Source organism: Salvelinus alpinus, chromosome 2, assembly GCF_045679555.1.
Source record: "Salvelinus alpinus chromosome 2, SLU_Salpinus.1, whole genome shotgun sequence".
NCBI lineage: Eukaryota > Metazoa > Chordata > Actinopteri > Salmoniformes > Salmonidae > Salvelinus > Salvelinus alpinus.
The window spans coordinates 118545815-118569272 of NC_092087.1; the positions used below are offsets into that span (position 1 = coordinate 118545815).

A 23458-nucleotide genomic window follows, 5' to 3' on the forward strand; every position below is an offset into this window, starting at 1 on the left:
GAGCCTGTGATATAGTCTGTAGTGTGTGTAGTCTACCTTCTGAGCCTGTGGTATAGTCTGTAGTCTGTACTGTGTGTAGTCTACCTTCTGAGCCTGTGATATAGTCTGTAGTCTGTAGTGTGTGTAGTCTACCTTCTGAGCCTGTGCTATAGTCTGTAGTGTGTGTAGTCTACCTTCTGAGCCTGTGATATAGTCTGTAGTGTGTAGTCTACCTTCTGAGCCTGTGATATAGTCTGTAGTCTGTAGTGTGTGTAGTCTACCTTCTGAGCCTGTGATATAGTCTGTAGTCTGTAGTGTGTAGTCTACCTTCTGAGCCTGTGATATAGTCTGTAGTGTGTAGTCTACCTTCTGAGCCTGTGATATAGCCTGTACTGTGTGTAGTCTACCTTCTGAGCCTGTGATATAGTCTGTAGTGTGTGTAGTCTACCTTCTGAGCCTGTGATATAGCCTGTAGTGTGTGTAGTCTACCTTCTGAGCCTGTGATATAGTCTGTAGTCTGTAGTGTGTAGTCTACCTTCTGAGCCTGTGATATAGTCTGTAGTCTGTAGTGTGTGTAGTCTACCTTCTGAGCCTGTGATATAGTCTGTAGTCTGTAGTGTGTGTAGTCTACCTTCTGAGCCTGTGATATAGTCTGTAGTGTGTGTAGTCTACCTTCTGAGCCTGTGATATAGTCTGTAGTCTGTAGTGTGTGTAGTCTACCTTCTGAGCCTGTGATATAGCCTGTAGTCTGTAGTGTGTGTAGTCTACCTTCTGAGCCTGTGATATAGTCTGTAGTCTGTAGTGTGTGTAGTCTACCTTCTGAGCCTGTGATATAGTCTGTAGTCTGTAGTGTGTAGTCTACCTTCTGAGCCTGTGATATAGTCTGTAGTGTGTGTAGTCTACCTTCTGAGCCTGTGATATAGTCTGTAGTCTGTAGTGTGTGTAGTCTACCTTCTGAGCCTGTGCTATAGTCTGTAGTCTGTAGTGTGTGTAGTCTACCTTCTGAGCCTGTGATATAGTCTGTAGTCTGTAGTGTGTGTAGTCTACCTTCTGAGCCTGTGATATAGTCTGTAGTCTGTAGTGTGTGTAGTCTACCTTCTGAGCCTGTGATATAGCCTGTAGTCTGTAGTGTGTGTAGTCTACCTTCTGAGCCTGTGATATAGTCTGTAGTGTGTGTAGTCTACCTTCTGAGCCTGTGATATAGTCTGTAGTCTGTAGTGTGTGTAGTCTACCTTCTGAGCCTGTGATATAGTCTGTAGTGTGTGTAGTCTACCTTCTGAGCCTGTGCTATAGTCTGTAGTCTGTGTAGTCTACCTTCTGAGCCTGTCCTATCGCCTTCCGGACCACCTCCTTGATGTGTGTGTGTCCATCAGCTGGGGGCTGCGTGTGCACGTTGACACGTGTCACTCCTCGGTATGACGCGGCGTCGGGCCAGCCCAGGTCCAGGTCGGGTATAGAACCTTCAGAGCGGTCGGGCCAGTACTGTAATGACAGTGGCCCATTTCCCCCGTCATACTCCTTCGGGGACGCGCTGTTCGCTCCCGCCTCGGCCTTGAGGTGCTCGCTCCCAGGCCGGTAGGCCTCCACGGTGCGCGCCAGCCGCAGGAGCTCCGGTTCAGACAGGAAGTTTCGGAGGCTGTGGTCACTGAGGTAGCTGCTAAAGGCCTCTCGCCCCCCGGTCAGCAGAGCCTCTAACGCGAGCCGCTGGTCCTCGCTGTAAAAGAACTCGGGTTTGGACTCGGTCACACGCCAGTTGATGTGATGCTCATCGAGACACTGCACCTGAGACAGAGCCATGGCGCTACACTTTATCAATACCTAACTGATAATCACCGACGGATCAATAATATAACCCAACATATATTACAGACCGAGTGTTTACTGAAGAACATGAGATATACAATCCACGGTTGAACCGGGAGATTTATCCAAACCTTTCCTAAAGGAGTTAAACTGTCTCAGCTCATGTTGTATTCGTATCCGTGTACAGCAGCTTCCCGCGACGTGTCCCATAAAACACTAATAAAGTTTAAATTAAATAAAACGGCGACTTTTCTCCTCAAAGCCGACAGAAACCGAGACAGACCGACTGGTTAATCAGCAGCACCATATAAACTACCGGTCGTCCAAATTGAGTCGGTGCGTCTCCTCGTGTTGTAAAACACAATAGAATTTGAGCAGAACTCAATAGTTACAGGCTGAATGTGAACTGTCTCTGCGAGGTTATCACGGGTTAATCTCCCAGCGGAGCCTCAAACCACATCTCATGCACAAACACGCAGACACAGGTAAACCGGGACAACATTCTCCACCCCGCCACACCCGTCACATGACCGTTCCGGTCGAGCACCGGGGCATGGATGTGTGTTAGTGTGAGTCAGAGGATCTTTTCAAACAGCAGCCGTTTTAATCCAGCCGGCGGTGGGTGACTTGTTCAACTATTCTGATGACGCGACTCTTTTCAAAAAGTCTCGTCTGTCTGCGGTTAAAAAACGTTTCTCTCGGTTCTATTTTACTGGAAGCGATTCACTTCCTAGATCCCGTTTAGTTCCTCCAGAAAACTGTTGAAAGGCGAAGCAGTTTCGAGACAAAACTCTGCGGAGTTTCTTCCAGAAGTGTGTTGTCCTTTATAGACAAAGTTCCAAAAGTCCCAAATACAAAACGACCGGTTAATAATAACGAGAGTTAATAACCGCTAATTATCCTGTATCGCGGAGATCTAGCGTGTCTGGTCTGTCTGTAACTCGAGCTGTGAACTCGGTAACGGAAGCTGTTCTCACCGGGGACTCGAGGGCGGAGTGTCCGGTTAGTGGGTCAGAGAATAATAGAGAACCTAGAAACACTATAACTCCGCCTCATGTGTCGTGGCTAGAAGGTATCCAGCTTTTGTCAGAATTGACTTTTTTGTAGCAGGTTACGCCTCGATCACACCGACTGTGTTTTGCATTTTGGTACACCAGAAGTACATTCATGTCCAATGGAACCAGGGTAATAATGGTGTATTATAATCATAGACATTAAAACCACGGTAATAATGATGTGTAATAATCATAGACATTTAAACCACGGTAATAATGATGTGTAATAATCATAGACATTTAAACCAGGGTTATAATTGTGTGTAATAATCATAGACATTAAAACCAGGGTTATAATTGTGTATAATAATCATAGACATAAAAACCAGGGTAATAATGGTGTATAATAATCATAGACATCCCACCTCTTTAAGGAATACATAAAGTAATCCTTCTAACCCCCCCCCCCCCCCTTAGAGTTAGATGCACTATTGTAAAGTGGTTGTTCCACTGGACATCATAAGGTGAATGCACCAACTTGTAAGTCGCTCTGGATAAGAGCGTCTGCTAAATGACTTAAATGTTAATAGACATTAAAACCAGGGTTATAATTGTGTATAATAATCATAGACATTAAAACCAGGGTAATAATGGTGTTTAATAATCATAGACATTAAAACCAGGGTAATAATGGTGTTTAATGTCATATATATTAAAACCAGGGTAATAATGGTGTGTAATAATCATAGACATTAAAACCAGGGTAATAATGGTGTGTAATAATCATAGACATTAAAACCAGGGTAATAATGGTGTTTAATGTCATATATATTAAAACCAGGGTAATAATGGTGTGTAATAATAATCATAGACATTAAAACCAGGGTAATAATTGTGTTTAATAATCATAGACATTAAAACCAGGGTAATAATTGTGTTTAATAATCATATATATTAAAACCAGGGTAATAATGGTGTATTATAATCATAGACATTAAAACCAGGGTTATAATTGTGTGTAATAATCATAGACATTAAAACCAGGGTAATAATGGTGTTTAATGTCATATATATTAAAACCAGGGTAATAATGGTGTGTAATAATCATAGGCATTAAAACCAGGGTAATAATGGTGTTTAATGTCATATATATTAAAACCAGGGTAATAATGGTGTGTGTAATAATCATAGACATTAAAACCAGGGTAATAATGGTGTTTAATGTCATATATATTAAAACCAGGGTAATAATGACGTGTAATAATCATAGACATTAAAACCAGGGTAATAATGTTGTGTAATAATCATAGACATTAAAACCAGGGTAATAATGACGTATAATAATCATAGACATTAAAACCAGGGTTATAATGGTGTTTAATAATCATAGACATTAAAACCAGGGTAATAATGGTGTATTATAATCATAGACATTAAAACCAGGGTAATAATGATGTGTAATAATCATAGACATTAAAACCAGGGTAATAATGGTGTTTAATGTCATATATATTAAAACCAGGGTAATAATGGTGTGTGTAATAATCATAGACATTAAAACCAGGGTAATAATGATGTGTAATAATCATAGACATTAAAACCAGGGTAATAATGGTGTTTAATGTCATATATATTAAAACCAGGGTAATACTGGTGTGTAATAATCATAGACATTAAAACCAGGGTAATAATGGTGTTTAATATTCATAGACATTAAAACCAGGGTAATAATGGTGTGTGTAATAATCAAAGACATTAAAACCAGGGTTATAATGGTGTTTAATAATCATAGACATTAAAACCAGGGTAATAATGGTGTGTAATAATAATCATAGACATTAAAACCAGGGTTATAATTGTGTATTATAATCATAGACATTAAAACCAGGGTAATAATGGTGTGTAATAATAATCATAGACATTAAAACCAGGGTTATAATTGTGTATTATAATCATATATATTAAAACCAGGGTAATAATGGTGTGTTATAATAATCATAGACATTAAAACCAGGGTAATAATTGTGTATAATAATCATAGACATTAAAACCAGGGTAATAATTGTGTATAATAATCATAGACATTAAAACCAGGGTAATAATGGTGTGTGTAATAATCATAGACATTAAAACCAAGGTAATAATTGTGTGTTTCAGACTCGGTGGGGTGTGTGGACCCAGAGGAGTGTGTGAGGGTGTGTGGAGCAGAGGTGGGCTGCTCCAACATCGCCTTCCCCAAACTGGTCATCGAACTCATGCCCAGCGGTAAGTGATGTGTGTGTGTAATGCTGTATGTGTGTAGAAGCCTAGTGTGGAATGTATCTGTCATGTCTCCGGGTGGTGTAGAATGTATCCGTCATGTCTCCGGGTGGTGTAGAATGTATCCGTCATGTCTCCGGGTGGTGTAGAATGTATCCGTCATGTCTCCTGGTGGTGTAGAATGTATCTGTCATGTCTCTGGGTGGTGTAGAATGTATCTGTCATGTCTCTGGGTGGTGTAGAATGTATCCGTCATGTCTCTGGGTGGTGTAGAATGTATCTGTCATGTCTCTGGGTGGTGTAGAATGTATCCGTCATGTCTCTGGGTGGTGTAGAATGTATCTGTCATGTCTCTGGGTGGTGTAGAATGTATCCGTCATGTCTCTGGGTGGTGTAGAATGTATCCGTCATGTCTCCGGGTGGAGTAGAATGTATCAGTCATGTCTCTGGGTGGTGTAGAATGTATCCGTCATGTCTCCGGGTGGTGTAGAATGTATCCGTCATGTCTCTGGGTGGTGTAGAATGTATCCGTCATGTCTCCTGGTGGTGTAGAATGTATCTGTCATGTCTCTGGGTGGTGTAGAATGTATCCGTCATGTCTCCGGGTGGAGTAGAATGTATCAGTCATGTCTCTGGGTGGTGTAGAATGTATCCGTCATGTCTCTGGGTGGTGTAGAATGTATCTGTCATGTCTCTGGGTGGTGTAGAATGTATCCGTCATGTCTCTGGGTGGTGTAGAATGTATCCGTCATGTCTCCGGGTGGAGTAGAATGTATCAGTCATGTCTCTGGGTGGTGTAGAATGTATCCGTCATGTCTCCGGGTGGTGTAGAATGTATCCGTCATGTCTCTGGGTGGTGTAGAATGTATCCGTCATGTCTCCTGGTGGTGTAGAATGTATCTGTCATGTCTCTGGGTGGTGTAGAATGTATCCGTCATGTCTCCGGGTGGTGTAGAATGTATCAGTCATGTCTCCTGGTGGTGTAGAATGTATCTGTCATGTCTCTGGGTGGTGTAGAATGTATCAGTCATGTCTTGAGTTGGAATAGACAATACCGTGGGCTTGGCTTGAATTGGAATAGACAATACCGTGGGCTTGGCTTGAATTGGAATAGACAATACCGTGGAGTTGGCTTGAATTGGAATAGACAATACCGTGGGCTTGGCTTGAACTGGAATAGACAATACCGTGGGCTTGGCTTGAACTGGAATAGACAATACCGTGGGGTTGGCTTGAATTGGAATAGACAATACCGGGTGGTTGGCTTGAATTGGAATAGACAATACCGTGGGGTTGGCTTGAATTGGAATAGACAATACCGGGGGGTTGGCTTGAATTGGAATAGACAATACCGTGAATCAGCTCCTGTGGTTTTATACTGCAGTTACAAGTGAGTCCATGTGTGTGTTTAGGTCTGATGATTCCATGTGTGTGTTTAGGTCTGATGATTCCATGTGTGTGTTTAGGTCTGGGGGGGCTGATGATTCCATGTGTGTGTGTTTAGGTCTGGGGGGGCTGATGATTCCATGTGTGTGTGTTTAGGTCTGGGGGGGCTGATGATTCCATGTGTGTGTGTTTAGGTCTGCGGGGGCTGATGATAGCAGTGATGATGGCGGCTCTGATGTCATCGTTGACCTCTATCTTTAACTCCTCCTCCACGCTCTTCACCATGGACATCTGGAAGAAGTACCGCGCGTACGCCTCGGAACGGGAGCTGCTATTGGTCGGCAGGTCAGTCACTCACACAGGAACAGCTGCTATTGGTCGGCAGGTCAGTCACTCACACAGGAACAGCTGCTATTGGTCGGCAGGTCAGTCACTCACACAGGAACAGCTGCTATTGGTCGGCAGGTCAGTCACTCACACAGGAACAGCTGCTATTGGTCGGCAGGTCAGTCACTCACACAGGAACAGCTGCTATTGGTCGGCAGGTCAGTCACTCACACAGGAACAGCTGCTATTGGTCGGCAGGTCAGTCACTCACACAGGAACAGCTGCTATTGGTCGGCAGGTCAGTCACTCACACTGGAACAGCTGCTATTGGTCGGCAGGTCAGTCACTCACACAGGAACAGCTGCTATTGGTCGGCAGGTCAGTCACTCACACAGGAACAGCTGTTATTGGTCGGCAGGTCAATCACTCACACAGGCACAGCTGCTATTGGTCGGCAGGTCAGTCACTCACACAGGAACAGCTGCTATTGGTCGGCAGGTCAGTCACTCACACAGGAACAGCTGCTATTGGTCGGCAGGTCAGTCACTCACACAGGAACAGCTGTTATTGGTCGGCAGGTCAGTCACTCACACAGGAACAGCTGCTATTGGTCGGCAGGTCAGTCACTCACACAGGAACAGCTGCTATTGGTCGGCAGGTCAGTCACTCACACAGGAACAGCTGTTATTGGTCGGCAGGTCAGTCACTCATACAGGCACAGCTGCTATTGGTCGGCAGGTCAGTCACTCACACTGGAACAGCTGTTATTGGTCGGCAGGTCAGTCACTCACATTGGAACAGCTGCTATTGGTCGGCAGGTCAGTCACTCACACTGGAACAGCTGCTGTTGGTTGGCAGGTCAGTCACTCACACTGGAACAGCTGCTATTGGTCGGCAGGTCAGTCACTCACACAGGAACAGCTGCTATTGGTCGGCAGGTCAGTCACTCACACAGGAACAGCTGCTATTGGTCAGTCATAGATTCTATTCTTAAAGAGATGATGTCATTGTAAACGGTTCCTAAATCTCCACTGTGTGTGTGTGTGTGTGTGTGTGTGTGTGTGTGTGTGTGTGTGTGTGTGTGTGTGTGTGTGTGTGTGTGTGTGTGTGTGTGTGTGTGTGTGTGTGTGTGTGTGTGTGTGTGTGTGTGTCTTTAGGATAGTAACAGTGATTCTGGTGGTGATAAGCGTGGTGTGGATTCCAATCCTGCAGTCGGCCAATAGCGGACAACTCTACGTTTACATCCAATCAGTGACCAGTTACCTGGCTCCACCCGTTACCGCTGTCTTCTCATTGGCTATCTTCTGGACCAGAACAAACGAGCAGGTAACACACACTTCATTCCAGAATCCCTTTTCATTTGTTTTAGCGGGACACGAAACCATGACTCTTGGTGCTGCAAGCACAGTGGTCCACCAAATGATGGGTTAGCGGGAAACGAACCCACAACTCTGTGGTCTACCAACTGACAGTCATGTGATCAGAGGGTTTTATAGTATAGTTAGTCATATAATTAGGGTTATATACTGGTGTGGTCAGAGGGTTGTATAGTATAGTTAGTTATATAATTAGGGTTATATACTGGTGTGGTCAGAGGGTTGTATAGTTAGTTATATAATTAGGGTTATATACTGGTGTGATCAGAGGGTTGTATAGTATAGTTAGTCATATAATTAGGTTTATATACTGGTGTGATCAGAGGGTTGTATAGTTAGTCATATAATTAGGGTTATATACTGGTGTGATCAGAGGGTTGTATAGTTAGTTATATAATTAGGGTTATATACTGGTGTGATCAGAGGGTTGTATAGTTAGTTATATAATTAGGGTTATATACTGGTGTGATCAGAGGGTTGTATAGTATAGTTAGTTATATAATTAGGGTTATATACTGGTGTGATCAGAGGGTTGTATAGTTAGTTATATAATTAGGGTTATATACTGGTGTGTTCAGAGGGTTGTATAGTTAGTTATATAATTAGGGTTATATACTGGTGTGATCAGAGGGTTGTATAGTTAGTCATATAATTAGGGTTATATACTGGTGTGATCAGAGGGTTGTATAGTTAGTTATATAATTAGGGTTATATACTGGTGTGATCAGAGGGTTGTATAGTATAGTTAGTCATATAATTAGGGTTATATACTGGTGTGATCAGAGGGTTGTATAGTATAGTTAGTCATATAATTAGGGTTATATACTGGTGTGATCAGAGGGTTATATAGTATAGTTAGTTATATAATTAGGGTTATATACTGGTGTGGTCAGAGGGTTGTATAGTTAGTCATAAAATTAGGGTTATATACTGGTGTGATCAGAGGGTTGTATAGTTAGTCATATAATTAGGGTTATATACTGGTGTGGTCAGAGGGTTGTATAGTTAGTTATATAATTAGGGTTATATACTGGTGTGATCAGAGGGTTGTATAGTATAGTTAGTCATATAATTAGGGTTATATACTGGTGTGATCAGAGGGTTGTATAGTTAGTTATATAATTAGGGTTATATACTGGTGTGATCAGAGGGTTGTATAGTATAGTTAGTTATATAATTAGGGTTATATACTGGTGTGATCAGAGGGTTGTATAGTTAGTTATATAATTAGGGTTATATACTGGTGTGATCAGATGGTTGTATAGTATAGTTAGTTATATAATTAGGGTTATATACTGGTGTGATCAGAGGGTAGTATAGTATAGTTAGTTATATAATTAGGGTTATATACTGGTGTGGTCAGAGGGTTGTATAGTTAGTCATATAATTAGGGTTATATACTGGTGTGATCAGATGGTTGTATAGTATAGTTAGTTATATAATTAGGGTTATATACTGGTGTGATCAGATGGTTGTATAGTATAGTTAGTTATATAATTAAGGTTATATACTGGTGTGGTCAGAGGGTTGTATAGTTAGTCATATAATTAGGGTTATATACTGGTGTGGTCAGAGGGTTGTATAGTTAGTCATATAATTAGGGTTATATACTGGTGTGATCAGAGGGTTGTATAGTTAGTTATATAATTAGGGTTATATACTGGTGTGATCAGAGGGTTGTATAGTTAGTTATATAATTAGGGTTATATACTGGTGTGATCAGAGGGTTGTATAGTATAGTTAGTCATATAATTAGGGTTATATACTGGTGTGATCAGAGGGTTGTATAGTTAGTCATATAATTAGGGTTATATACTGGTGTGATCAGAGGGTTGTATAGTATAGTTAGTCATATAATTAGGGTTATATACTGGTGTGATCAGAGGGTTGTATAGTATAGTTAGTTATATAATTAGGGTTATATACTGGTGTGATCAGAGGGTTGTATAGTATAGTTAGTTATATAATTAGGGTTATATACTGGTGTGATCAGAGGGTTGTATAGTTAGTTATATAATTAGGGTTATATACTGGTGTGATCAGAGGGTTGTATAGTTAGTCATATAATTAGGGTTATATACTGGTGTGATCAGAGGGTTGTATAGTTAGTTATATAATTAGGGTTATATACTGGTGTGGTCAGAGGGTTGTATAGTATAGTTAGTTATATAATTAGGGTTATATACTGGTGTGATCAGAGGGTTGTATAGTATAGTTAGTCATATAATTAGGGTTATATACTGGTGTGATCAGAGGGTTGTATAGTTAGTCATATAATTAGGGTTATATACTGGTGTGATCAGAGGGTTGTATAGTTAGTTATATAATTAGGGTTATATACTGGTGTGATCAGAGGGTTGTATAGTATAGTTAGTTATATAATTAGGGTTATATACTGGTGTGATCAGAGGGTTGTATAGTATAGTTAGTCATATAATTAGGGTTATATACTGGTGTGATCAGAGGGTTGTATAGTTAGTCATATAATTAGGGTTATATACTGGTGTGATCAGAGGGTTGTATAGTTAGTCATATAATTAGGGTTATATACTGGTGTGATCAGAGGGTTGTATAGTTAGTCATATAATTAGGGTTATATACTGGTGTGATCAGAGGGTTGTATAGTTAGTCATATAATTAGGGTTATATACTGGTGTGGTCAGAGGGTTGTATAGTTAGTCATATAATTAGGGTTATATACTGGTGTGGTCAGAGGGTTGTATAGTTAGTCATATAATTAGGGTTATATACTGGTGTGATCAGAGGGTTGTATAGTTAGTTATATAATTAGGGTTATATACTGGTGTGATCAGAGGGTTGTATAGTTAGTTATATAATTAGGGTTATATACTGGTGTGATCAGAGGGTTGTATAGTTAGTTAGTTATATAATTAGGGTTATATACTGGTGTGGTCAGAGGGTTGTATAGTTAGTCATATAATTAGGGTTATATACTGGTGTGATCAGAGGGTTGTATAGTTAGTCATATAATTAGGGTTATATACTGGTGTGATCAGAGGGTTGTATAGTATAGTTAGTTATATAATTAGGGTTATATACTGGTGTGATCAGAGGGTTGTATAGTTAGTTAGTTATATAATTAGGGTTATATACTGGTGTGATCAGAGGGCTGTATAGTATAGTTAGTTATATAATTAGGGTTATATACTGGTGTGATCAGAGGGTTGTATAGTTAGTTATATAATTAGGGTTATATACTGGTGTGATCAGAGGGTTGTATAGTTAGTCATATAATTAGGGTTATATACGGGTGTGATCAGAGGGTTGTATAGTTAGTTATATAATTAGGGTTATATACTGGTGTGATCAGAGGGTTGTATAGTATAGTTATATAATTAGGGTTATATACTGGTGTGATCAGAGGGTTGTATAGTATAGTTAGTTATATAATTAGGGTTATATACTGGTGTGATCAGAGGGCTGTATAGTATAGTTAGTTATATAATTAGGGTTATATACTGGTGTGATCAGAGGGTTGTATAGTTAGTCATATAATTAGGGTTATATACTGGTGTGATCAGAGGGTTGTATAGTATAGTTAGTTATATAATTAGGGTTATATACTGGTGTGATCAGAGGGTTGTATAGTTAGTTATATAATTAGGGTTATATACTGGTGTGATCAGAGGGTTGTATAGTATAGTTAGTTATATAATTAGGGTTATATACTGGTGTGATCAGAGGGTTGTATAGTATAGTTAGTCATATAATTAGGGTTATATACTGGTGTGATCAGAGGGTTTTATAGTATAGTTAGTTATATAATTAGGGTTATATACTGGTGTGATCAGAGGGTTGTATAGTTAGTCATATAATTAGGGTTATATACTGGTGTGATCAGAGGGTTGTATAGTATAGTTAGTTATATAATTAGGGTTATATACTGGTGTGATCAGAGGGTTTTATAGTATAGTTAGTTATATAATTAGGGTTATATACTGGTGTGATCAGAGGGTTTTATAGTATAGTTAGTTATATAATTAGGGTTATATACTCGTGTGATCAGAGGGTTTTATAGTATAGTTAGTTATATAATTAGGGTTATATACTGGTGTGATCAGAGGGTTTTATAGTATAGTTAGTTATATAATTAGGGTTATATACTGGTGTGATCAGAGGGTTGTATAGTTAGTCATATAATTAGGGTTATATACTGGTGTGATCAGAGGGTTGTATAGTTAGTTATATAATTAGGGTTATATACTGGTGTGATCAGAGGGTTTTATAGTATAGTTAGTCATATAATTAGGGTTATATACTGGTGTGATCAGAGGGTTGTATAGTTAGTTATATAATTAGGGTTATATACTGGTGTGATCAGAGGGTTGTATAGTTAGTCATATAATTAGGGTTATATACTGGTGTGATCAGAGGGTTGTATAGTATAGTTAGTTATATAATTAGGGTTATATACTGGTGTGATCAGAGGGTTGTATAGTTAGTTATATAATTAGGGTTATATACTGGTGTGATCAGAGGGTTGTATAGTTAGTCATATAATTAGGGTTATATACTGGTGTGATCAGAGGGTTGTATAGTATAGTTAGTTATATAATTAGGGTTATATACTGGTGTGATCAGAGGGTTGTATAGTTAGTTATATAATTAGGGTTATATACTGGTGTGATCAGAGGGTTGTATAGTATAGTTAGTCATATAATTAGGGTTATATACTGGTGTGATCAGAGGGTTGTATAGTTAGTCATATAATTAGGGTTATATACTGGTGTGATCAGAGGGTTGTATAGTATAGTTAGTCATATAATTAGGGTTATATACTGGTGTGATCAGAGGGTTGTATAGTATAGTTAGTTATATAATTAGGGTTATATACTGGTGTGATCAGAGGGTTGTATAGTATAGTTAGTTATATAATTAGGGTTATATACTGGTGTGATCAGAGGGTTGTATAGTTAGTCATATAATTAGGGTTATATACTGGTGTGATCAGAGGGTTGTATAGTTAGTTATATAATTAGGGTTATATACTGGTGTGATCAGAGGGTTGTATAGTATAGTTAGTTATATAATTAGGGTTATATACTGGTGTGATCAGAGGGTTGTATAGTTAGTCATATAATTAGGGTTATATACTGGTGTGGTCAGAGGGTTGTATAGTTAGTTATATAATTAGGGTTATATACTGGTGTGATCAGAGGGCTGTATAGTATAGTTAGTTATATAATTAGGGTTATATACTGGTGTGATCAGAGGGTTGTATAGTTAGTCATATAATTAGGGTTATATACTGGTGTGATCAGAGGGTTGTATAGTTAGTTATATAATTAGGGTTATATACTGGTGTGATCAGAGGGTTGTATAGTTAGTTATATAATTAGGGTTATATACTGGTGTGATCAGAGGGTTGTATAGTATAGTTAGTCATATAATTATGGTTATATACTGGTGTGATCAGAGGGTTGTATAGTTAGTCATATAATTAGGGTTATATACTGGTGTGATCAGAGGGCTGTATAGTATAGTTAGTTATATAATTAGGGTTATATACTGGTGTGATCAGAGGGTTGTATAGTTAGTCATATAATTAGGGTTATATACTGGTGTGATCAGAGGGTTGTATAGTATAGTTAGTCATATAATTAGGGTTATATACTGGTGTGATCAGAGGGTTGTATAGTTAGTCATATAATTAGGGTTATATACTGGTGTGATCAGAGGGCTGTATAGTATAGTTAGTTATATAATTAGGGTTATATACTGGTGTGTTCAGAGGGTTGTATAGTTAGTCATATAATTAGGGTTATATACTGGTGTGATCAGAGGGTTGTATAGTATAGTTAGTTATATAATTAGGGTTATATACTGGTGTGATCAGAGGGTTGTATAGTATAGTTAGTTATATAATTAGGGTTATATACTGGTGTGGTCAGAGTGTTGTATAGTTAGTCATATAATTAGGGTTATATACTGGTGTGATCAGAGGGTTGTATAGTATAGTTAGTCATATAATTAGGGTTATATACTGGTGTGATCAGAGGGTTGTATAGTTAGTTATATAATTAGGGTTATATACTGGTGTGATCAGAGGGTTGTATAGTTAGTTATATAATTAGGGTTATATACTGGTGTGATCAGAGGGTTGTATAGTTAGTCATATAATTAGGGTTATATACTGGTGTGATCAGAGGGTTGTATAGTATAGTTAGTTATATAATTAGGGTTATATACTGGTGTGATCAGAGGGTTGTATAGTATAGTTAGTCATATAATTAGGGTTATATACTGGTGTGATCAGAGGGTTGTATAGTTAGTTATATAATTAGGGTTATATACTGGTGTGATCAGAGGGTTGTATAGTTAGTTATATAATTAGGGTTATATACTGGTGTGGTCAGAGGGTTGTATAGTTAGTTATATAATTAGGGTTATATACTGGTGTGTTCAGAGGGTTGTATAGTTAGTCATATAATTAGGGTTATATACTGGTGTGATCAGAGGGTTGTATAGTTAGTCATATAATTAGGGTTATATACTCGTGTGATCAGAGGGTTGTATAGTTAGTTATATAATTAGGGTTATATACTGGTGTGATCAGAGGGTTGTATAGTTAGTCATATAATTAGGGTTATATACTGGTGTGATCAGAGGGTTGTATAGTTAGTCATATAATTAGGGTTATATACTGGTGTGATCAGAGGGTTGTATAGTATAGTTAGTTATATAATTAGGGTTATATACTGGTGTGATCAGAGGGTTGTATAGTATAGTTAGTTATATAATTAGGGTTATATACTGGTGTGATCAGAGGGTTGTATAGTATAGTTAGTTATATAATTAGGGTTATATACTGGTGTGGTCAGAGGGCTGTATAGTTAGTTATATAATTAGGGTTATATACTGGTGTGATCAGAGGGTTGTATAGTTAGTCATATAATTAGGGTTATATACTGGTGTGATCAGAGGGTTGTATAGTATAGTTAGTTATATAATTAGGGTTATATACTGGTGTGATCAGAGGGTTGTATAGTTAGTTATATAATTAGGGTTATATACTGGTGTGATCAGAGGGTTGTATAGTTAGTTATATAATTAGGGTTATATACTGGTGTGATCAGAGGGTTGTATAGTATAGTTAGTTATATAATTAGGGTTATATACTGGTGTGATCAGAGGGTTGTATAGTATAGTTAGTTATATAATTAGGGTTATATACTGGTGTGATCAGAGGGTTGTATAGTATAGTTAGTTATATAATTAGGGTTATATACTGGTGTGATCAGAGGGTTGTATAGTTAGTTATATAATTAGGGTTATATACTGGTGTGATCAGAGGGTTGTATAGTATAGTTAGTTATATAATTAGGGTTATATACTGGTGTGATCAGAGGGTTGTATAGTTAGTTATATAATTAGGGTTATATACTGGTGTGATCAGAGGGTTGTATAGTATAGTTAGTTATATAATTAGGGTTATATACTGGTGTGATCAGAGGGTTGTATAGTATAGTTAGTTATATAATTAGGGTTATATACTGGTGTGATCAGAGGGTTGTATAGTATAGTTAGTCATATAATTAGGGTTATATACTGGTGTGATCAGAGGGTTGTATAGTATAGTTAGTTATATAATTAGGGTTATATACTGGTGTGATCAGAGGGTTGTATAGTATAGTTAGTTATATAATTAGGGTTATATACTGGTGTGATCAGAGGGTTGTATAGTATAGTTAGTCATATAATTAGGGTTATATACTGGTGTGATCAGAGGGTTGTATAGTTAGTTATATAATTAGGGTTATATACTGGTGTGGTCAGAGGGTTGTATAGTTAGTCATATAATTAGGGTTATACAGTGGGGAGAACAAGTATTTGATACACTGCCGATTTTGCGGATTTTCCTACTTACAAAGCCTGTAGAGGTCTGTAATTTTTATCATAGGTACACTTCAACTGTGAGAGACGGAATCTAAAACAAAAATCCCGAAAATCACATTGTATGATTTTTAAGTAATTAATTCGCATTTTATTGCATGACATAAGTATTTGATACATCAGAAAAGCAGAACTTAATATTTGGTACAGAATCCTTTGTTTGCAATTACAGAGATCATACGTTTCCTGTAGTTCTTGACCAGGTTTGCACACACTGCAGCAGGGATTTTGGCCCACTCCTCCATACAGACCTTCTCCAGATCCTTCAGGTTTCGGGGCTGTCGCTGGGCAATACGGACTTTCAGCTCCCTCCAAAGATTTTCTATTGGGTTCAGGTCTGGAGACTGGCTAGGCCACTCCAGGACCTTGAGATACTTCTTACGGAGCCACTCCTTAGTTGCCCTGGCTGTGTGTTTCGGGTCGTTGTCATGCTGGAAGACCCAGCCACGACCCATCATCAATGCTCTTACTGAGGGAAGGAGGTTGTTGGCTAAGATCTCGCAATACATGGCCCCATCCATCCTCCCCTCAATACGGTGCAGTCGTCCTGTCCCCTTTGCAGAAAAGCATCCCCAAAGAATGATGTTTCCACCTCCATGCTTCACGGTTGGGATGGTGTTCTTAGGGTTGTACTCATCCTTCTTCTTCCTCCAAACACGGCGAGTGGAGTTTAGACCAAAAAGCTCTATTTTTGAATCATCAGACCACATGACCTTCTCCCATTCCTCCTCTGGATCATCCAGATGGTCATTGGCAAACTTCAGACGGGCCTGGACATGCGCCTGCTTGAGCAGGGGGACCTTGTGTGCGCTGCAGGATTTTAATCCATGACGGCGTAGTGTGTTACTAATGGTTTTCTTTGAGACTGTGGTCCCAGCTCTCTTCAGGTCATTGACCAGGTCCTGCCGTGTAGTTCTGGGCTGATCCCTCACCTTCCTCATGATCATTGATGCCCCACGAGGTGAGATCTTGCATGGAGCCCCAGACCGAGGGTGATTGACCATCATCTTGAACTTCTTCTATTTTCTTCTATTTTCTAATAATTGCGCCAACAGTTGTTGCCTTCTCACCAAGCTGCTTGCCTATTGTCCTGTAGCCCATCCCAGCCTTGTGCAGGTCTACAATTTTATCCCTGATGTCCTTACACAGCTCTCTGGTCTTGGCCATTGTGGAGAGGTTGGAGTCTGTTTGATTGATTGTGTGGACAGATGTCTTTTATACAGGTAACGAGTTCAAACAGGTGCAGTTAATACAGGTAATGAGTGGAGAACAGGAGGGCTTCTTAAAGAAAAACTAACAGGTCTGTGAGAGCCGGAATTCTTACTGGTTGGTAGGTGATCAAATACTTATGTCATGCAATAAAATGCAAATGAATTACTTAAAAATCATACAATGTGATTTTCTGGATTTTTGTTTTAGATTCCGTCTCTCACAGTTGAAGTGTACCTATGATAAAAATTACAGACCTCTACATGCTTTGTAAGTAGGAAAACCTGCAAAATCGGCAGTGTATCAAATACTTGTTCTCCCCACTGTATACTGGTGTGATCAGATGCCTCAGGATAACTCCTTATGATTTAGTAATATTTGTATTGTACCTTGTAAAGCTCTTTGTTTTCATATGACACTTCAGGACTCATCTTGCACTAATAATGGTGTCAATAAAAACACTATGAAATTCCACTTTGTTGACATTTTCGTTGATACTTAACATTTGATAATGAAGGACTAGGAGCCATGTTTGTTTAAGGGTTTCAAATGTCTTTTCAGTTTGATTCTGGGTTTGGTATACAGTTGTCTTCCCTCTTGGTCTGTTAGACATTTTGTTGTTGAAGAAAATGTTTTGTAAATACATTTCAGAAGGCATGATAGCGGCACCTGGTGGATGTAGTTATCAGGAACAGGCAAAGTTACATTTCAAGTGTAGGAGTATTAAAATTATTCTGATTAAATAGGAAACAATATACATTTTGTTGTTGAAGAAAATGTTTTGTAAATACATTTCAGAAGGCGTGATAGCGCCACCTAGTGGATGTAGTTATCAGGAACAGGCAAAGTTACATTTCAAGTGTAGGAACATTAAAATGATTCTGATTAAATAGGAAACAATGTACAGAACCAGTCAACACTGTGGACACAGCTACTCATTCCAGGGTTTTCTTTATTTTTACTATGTTCTACATTGTAGAATAACAGTGAAGACATCAAAACTATGAAATAACACATATGGAATCAGGTAGTAACCAAAAAAGTGTTAATACAAATACTTTATATTTCAGATTCTTCAAAGTAGCCACCTTTGTCTTGATGACAGCTGTGCTCACTGTATTCAGATGGGCCCTTTGTTACGTTAATCAGGTGTTACGGAGACTGGAGTAGGACTTTAAGTTCTATTCTTTAAAATATATTTTAGTCACGCAATACATTTTCTGCATTTTAAAACTCTAAGCGTTCAAAAAAAGTAACTAGTAACTAGTGTGTGCTTTTTAGGGTTAGTGTTAGTGTGTACTTTTTAGGGTTAGTGTGTACTTTTTAGGGTTAGTGTGTACTTTTTAGGGTTAGTGTTAGTGTGTACTTTTTAGGGTTAGTGTGTACTTTTTAGGGTTAGTGCGTACTTTTTAGGGTTAGTGTTAGTGTGTACTTTTTAGGGTTAGTGTGTACTTTTTAGGGTTAGGGTTAGTGTGTACTTTTTAGGGTTAGGGTTAGTGTGTACTTTTTAGGGTTAGTGTGTACTTTTTAGGGTTAGTGTTAGTGTGTACTTTTTAGAAACACTGTGTGTGTGTGTGTGTGTGTGTGTGTGTGTGTGTGTGTGTGTGTGTGTGTGTGTGTGTGTGTGTGTGTGTGTGTGTGTGTGTGTGTGTGTAGGGTGCGTTCTGGGGACTGATGGTGGGGCTGGTGGTCGGTGTGTGTCGGATGGTTCTAGAATTTGCGTTCCCGCCTCCTCGTTGTGGTATCCAAGACGACGCCCCGTCCGTCCTGCGCTCCGTTCACTATCTTCACTTCGCCATCATCCTCTGCTTCCTGTCTGCTGCCGTTGTCGTGGTGATATCGCTGCTGACTCCGCCCCCCACTGAGGAGCAGGTATGATGTCACGTTGTTTGTCATCATTCCAGAACAGCTGAACAGAACTTCACTGTGTTGTTGTTGTTGTTTATCACGTCATTCCAGAACAGCTGAACAGAACTTCACTGTGTTGTTGTTGTTGTTTATCACGTCATTCCAGAACAGCTGAACAGAACTTCACTGTGTTGTTGTTGTTGTTGTTTATCACGTCATTCCAGAACAGCTGAACAGAACTTCACTGTGTTGTTGTTGTTGTTTATCACATCATTCCAGAACAGCTGAACAGAACTTCACTGTGTTGTTGTTGTTGTTTATCACATCATTCCAGAACAGCTGAACAGAACTTCACTGTGTTGTTGTTGTTGTTTATCACGTCATTCCAGAACAGCTGAACAGAACTTCACTGTGTTGTTGTTGTTGTTTATCACGTCATTCCAGAACAGCTGAACAGAACTTCACTGTGTTGTTGTTGTTTATCACGTCATTCCAGAACAGCTGAACAGAACTTCACTGTGTTGTTGTTGTTGTTGTTTATCACGTCATTCCAGAACAGCTGAACAGAACTTCACTGTGTTGTTGTTGTTGTTTATCACATCATTCCAGAACAGCTGAACAGAACTTCACTGTGTTGTTGTTGTTGTTTATCACATCATTCCAGAACAGCTGAACAGAACTTCACTGTGTTGTTGTTGTTGTTTATCACGTCATTCCAGAACAGCTGAACAGAACTTCACTGTGTTGTTGTTGTTGTTTATCACGTCATTCCAGAACAGCTGAACAGAACTTCACTGTGTTGTTGTTGTTGTTTATCACGTCATTCCAGAACAGCTGAACAGAACTTCACTGTGTTGTTGTTGTTGTTTATCACGTCATTCCAGAACAGCTGAACAGAACTTCACTGTGTTGTTGTTGTTGTTTATCACGTCATTCCAGAACAGCTGAACAGAACTTCACTGTGTTGTTGTTGTTGTTTAGGTGCGTAACCTGACGTGGTGGACTTTGACTGAAGAGGAAGAGAGAGAAATACCTCTCCAGAAGGTCTCCTCTGTCAGCCACCGAGAGCAGAGACCCCAGGTCCAAGGTGAGACAGACAGACCCCAGGTCCAAGGTGAGACAGACAGACAGACAGACCCCAGGTCCAAGGTGAGACAGACAGACCCCAGGTCCAAGGTGAGACAGACAGACAGACAGACCCCAGGTCCAAGGTGAGACAGACAGACAAACAGACACCAGACTTTGACTGAAGAGGAAGAGAGAGAAATACCTCTCCAGAAGGTCTCCTCTGTCAGCCACCGAGAGCAGAGACACCAGGTCCAAGGTGAGACAGACAGACAGACAGACAGACAGACAGACAGACACCAGGTCCAAGGTGAGACAGACAGACAGACAGACAGACAGACAGACAGACAGACAGACAGACCCCAGGTCCAAGGTGAGACAGACCAACAGACAGACAGACCCCAGGTCCAGGGTGAGACAGACCAACAGACAGACAGACCCCAGGTCCAGGGTCAGACAGGCAGACAGACACCAGGTCCAGGGTGAGACAGACAGAAAGACAGACAGACCCCAGGTCCAGGGTCAGACAGGCAGACAGACACCAGGTCCAGGGCAAGACAGACAGGCAGACAGACAGTCAGACACCAGTGTCAAGGGTCAGACAGACAGACAGACAGACAGACACCAGGTCCAGGGTCAGACAGACAGACAGACCCCAGGTCCAGGGTGAGATAGACAGACAGACAGACAGGCAGACAGACACCAGGTCCAGGGTCAGACAGACAGACAGGCAGAAAGACAGGCAGGCAGAGGCAGGCAGGCAGACAGACAGACAGACAGGCAGGCAGACAGACAGGCAGGCAGGCAGGCAGGCAGGCAGGCAGGTCGGTCCAGGGTCAGACAGAGAGACATTGGGGCTGTTTAAGACTAGATCAAGCTCTCTGCTACAGATGGACTGACACATACTTAATAATGTCGATTTTACATTCTGTGGTGTGTGTGTGAAGGTTCTGCTCCGGTGCGGAGGGCGGTCTGCGGACGCGGGGCGGGGCTCTGCAGCTCAGCGGAGGGGCCAGCAGAGGAGGTTCCGTTACCCAGAATCCCCAGCGTTAGAGAAAGTGTGTTCTGGTCTCGATTCTGCTGCGTCAATGCCATTCTGCTGATCTGTGTTAATATATTCTTCTACGCTTACTTCGCCTGACCTCTGACCTCTAACTGCTGTCCCAGTAGGCTACTTCCTGTGTTTCTACTTCCTGTGTTTCTACTTCCTGTGTTTCTACTTCCTGTGGGTGTTTCCATCTCTACGTAAATCAATGTTCTGATGGTTCTAGAAGATGTATCGTTCTAGAATGTTACGGACCTCTAACTGCTGTCCCAGTAGGCTACTTCCTGTGTTTCTACTTCCTGTGTGTGTTTCCATCTCTACGTAAATCAATGTTCTGATGGTTCTAGAAGATGTATCGTTCTAGAATGTTACGGACCTCTAACTGCTGTCCCAGTAGGCTACTTCCTGTGTTTCTACTTCCTGTGGATGTTTCCATCTCTACGTAAATCAATGTTCTGATGGTTCTAGAAGATGTATCGTTCTAGAATGTTACGGACCTCTAACTGCTGTCCCAGTAGGCTACTTCCTGTGTTTCTACTTCCTGTGGGTGTTTCCATCTCTACGTAAATCAATGTTCTGATGGTTCTAGAAGATGTATCGTTCTAGAATGTTACGGACCTCTAACTGCTGTCCCAGTAGGCTACTTCCTGTGTTTCTACTTCCTGTGGGTGTTTCCATCTCTACGTAAATCAATGTTCTGATGGTTCTAGAAGATGTATCGTTCTAGAATGTTACGGACCTCTAACTGCTGTCCCAGTAGGCTACTTCCTGTGTTTCTACTTCCTGTGGGTGTTTCCATCTCTACGTAAATCAATGTTCTGATGGTTCTAGAAGATGTATCGTTCTAGAATGTTACGGACCTCTAACTGCTGTCCCAGTAGGCTACTTCCTGTGTTTCTACTTCCTGTGGGTGTTTCCATCTCTACGTAAATCAATGTTCTGATGGTTCTAGAAGATGTATCGTTCTAGAATGTTACGGACCTCTAACTGCTGTCCCAGTAGGCTACTTCCTGTGTTTCTACTTCCTGTGGATGTTTCCATCTCTACGTAAATCAATGTTCTGATGGTTCTAGAAGATGTATCGTTCTAGAATGTTACGGACCTGTGATGTCACAGTGGGTAGGGTCATATTTAGTGTGTTATATACGGACCTGTGATTGGTCAATATTGTGTCCTTGTGTAAATGAGATTCATGAATAAACACGTCTTGTAATCACAGAGGAGAAACTTTATTGTCATCAAGGTTAGTGTCAGGGGTTAGAGGTCAGGGGTCAAAGGTCAGGGGTTAGGGGGAGATACATTTCCTATAGGTTCACCACACACACAGTGGAGTAGCTACATGAAATACACCTCACCCTGACCCCTGACCCCTGACCCCATACAGATATAGACCTCAACCAGACCCATAGCATGTTGTATCAATACTACAATAACTAACTGTTACATGGAATACACCTCACCCTGACCCCTGACCCCTGACCCCATACAGATATAGACCTCAACCAGACCCATAGCATGTTGTATCAATACTACAATAACTAACTGTTACATGGAATACACCTCACCCTGACCCCTGACCCCTGACCCCATACAGATATAGACCTCAACCAGATCCATAGCATGTTGTATTAATACTACAATAACTAACTGTTACATGGAATACACCTCACCCTGACCCCTGACCCCTGACCCATGACAATAACTAACTGTTACATGGAATAATAAGCTAATGCTTTAAAGAAAGGTTCCTGGAGAATGAATAGATACACTACATGACCAAAAGTATGTGGACACCTGCTTGTCGAACATCTCATTCCAAAATCACGGGCTTTAATAAGGAATTGGTCCCCTCTTTGCTGCTATAACAGCCTCCACTCTTCTGGGAAGGCTTTCCACTAGATGTGGGAACATTGCTGCTATAACAGCCTCCACTCTTCTGGGAAGGCTTTCCACTAGATGTTGGAACATTGCTGCTATAACAGCCTCCACTCTTCTGGGAAGGCTTTCCACTAGATGTTGGAACATTGCTGCTATAACAGCCTCCACTCTTCTGGGAAGGCTTTCCACTAGATGTTGGAACATTGCTGCTATAACAGCCTCCACTCTTCTGGGAAGGCTTTCCACTAGATGTTGGAACATTGCTGCTATAACAGCCTCCACTCTTCTGGGAAGGCTTTCCACTAGATGTTGGAACATTGCTGCTATAACAGCCTCCACTCTTCTGGGAAGGCTTTCCACTAGATGTTGGAACA

The 23458-nt window shown here is 40.3% G+C and overlaps 2 protein-coding genes across 2 annotated transcripts in view; one reads left to right on the top strand and one right to left on the bottom strand.

Annotated features, from left to right (window-relative positions):
• Nucleotides 1-2822, bottom strand: part of LOC139568461 (protein FAM83G-like) — a 49660-nt gene extending 46838 nt beyond the window's left edge. The window contains exon 1 of the mRNA XM_071390290.1: nt 1294-2822. Coding sequence (XP_071246391.1) covers nt 1294-1776 — 483 coding nt within the window. The 5' untranslated portion in view covers nt 1777-2822. The remainder of the gene's footprint in view (nt 1-1293) is intronic.
• Nucleotides 2316-22424, top strand: LOC139568462 (sodium/mannose cotransporter SLC5A10-like). Its single transcript, XM_071390291.1, has 7 exons — nt 2316-2400; nt 4935-5042; nt 6617-6767; nt 7907-8075; nt 18905-19120; nt 20078-20183; nt 21109-22424. The coding sequence occupies exons 1-7, from the start codon at nt 2340-2342 to the stop codon at nt 21300-21302; spliced, it is 1005 nt and encodes a 334-aa protein (XP_071246392.1). The 5' UTR covers nt 2316-2339; the 3' UTR covers nt 21303-22424.
• The last annotated feature ends 1034 nt before the right edge of the window (nt 22425-23458 follow it).

What these genes read in the sequence shown, in the direction of transcription:
- LOC139568462 (XM_071390291.1), top strand. Translation starts at nt 2,340, where the DNA reads ATGTGTGTTAGTGTGAGTCAGAGGATCTTTTCAAACAGCAGCCGTTTT. An exon ending in GAGCTGCTATTGGTCGGCAG is followed by an intron (nt 6,768 to 7,906) that starts GTCAGTCACTCA and finishes GTGTGTCTTTAG; the next exon opens with GATAGTAACAGTGATTCTGG. An exon ending in CGCCCCCCACTGAGGAGCAG is followed by an intron (nt 19,121 to 20,077) that starts GTATGATGTCAC and finishes GTTGTTGTTTAG; the next exon opens with GTGCGTAACCTGACGTGGTG.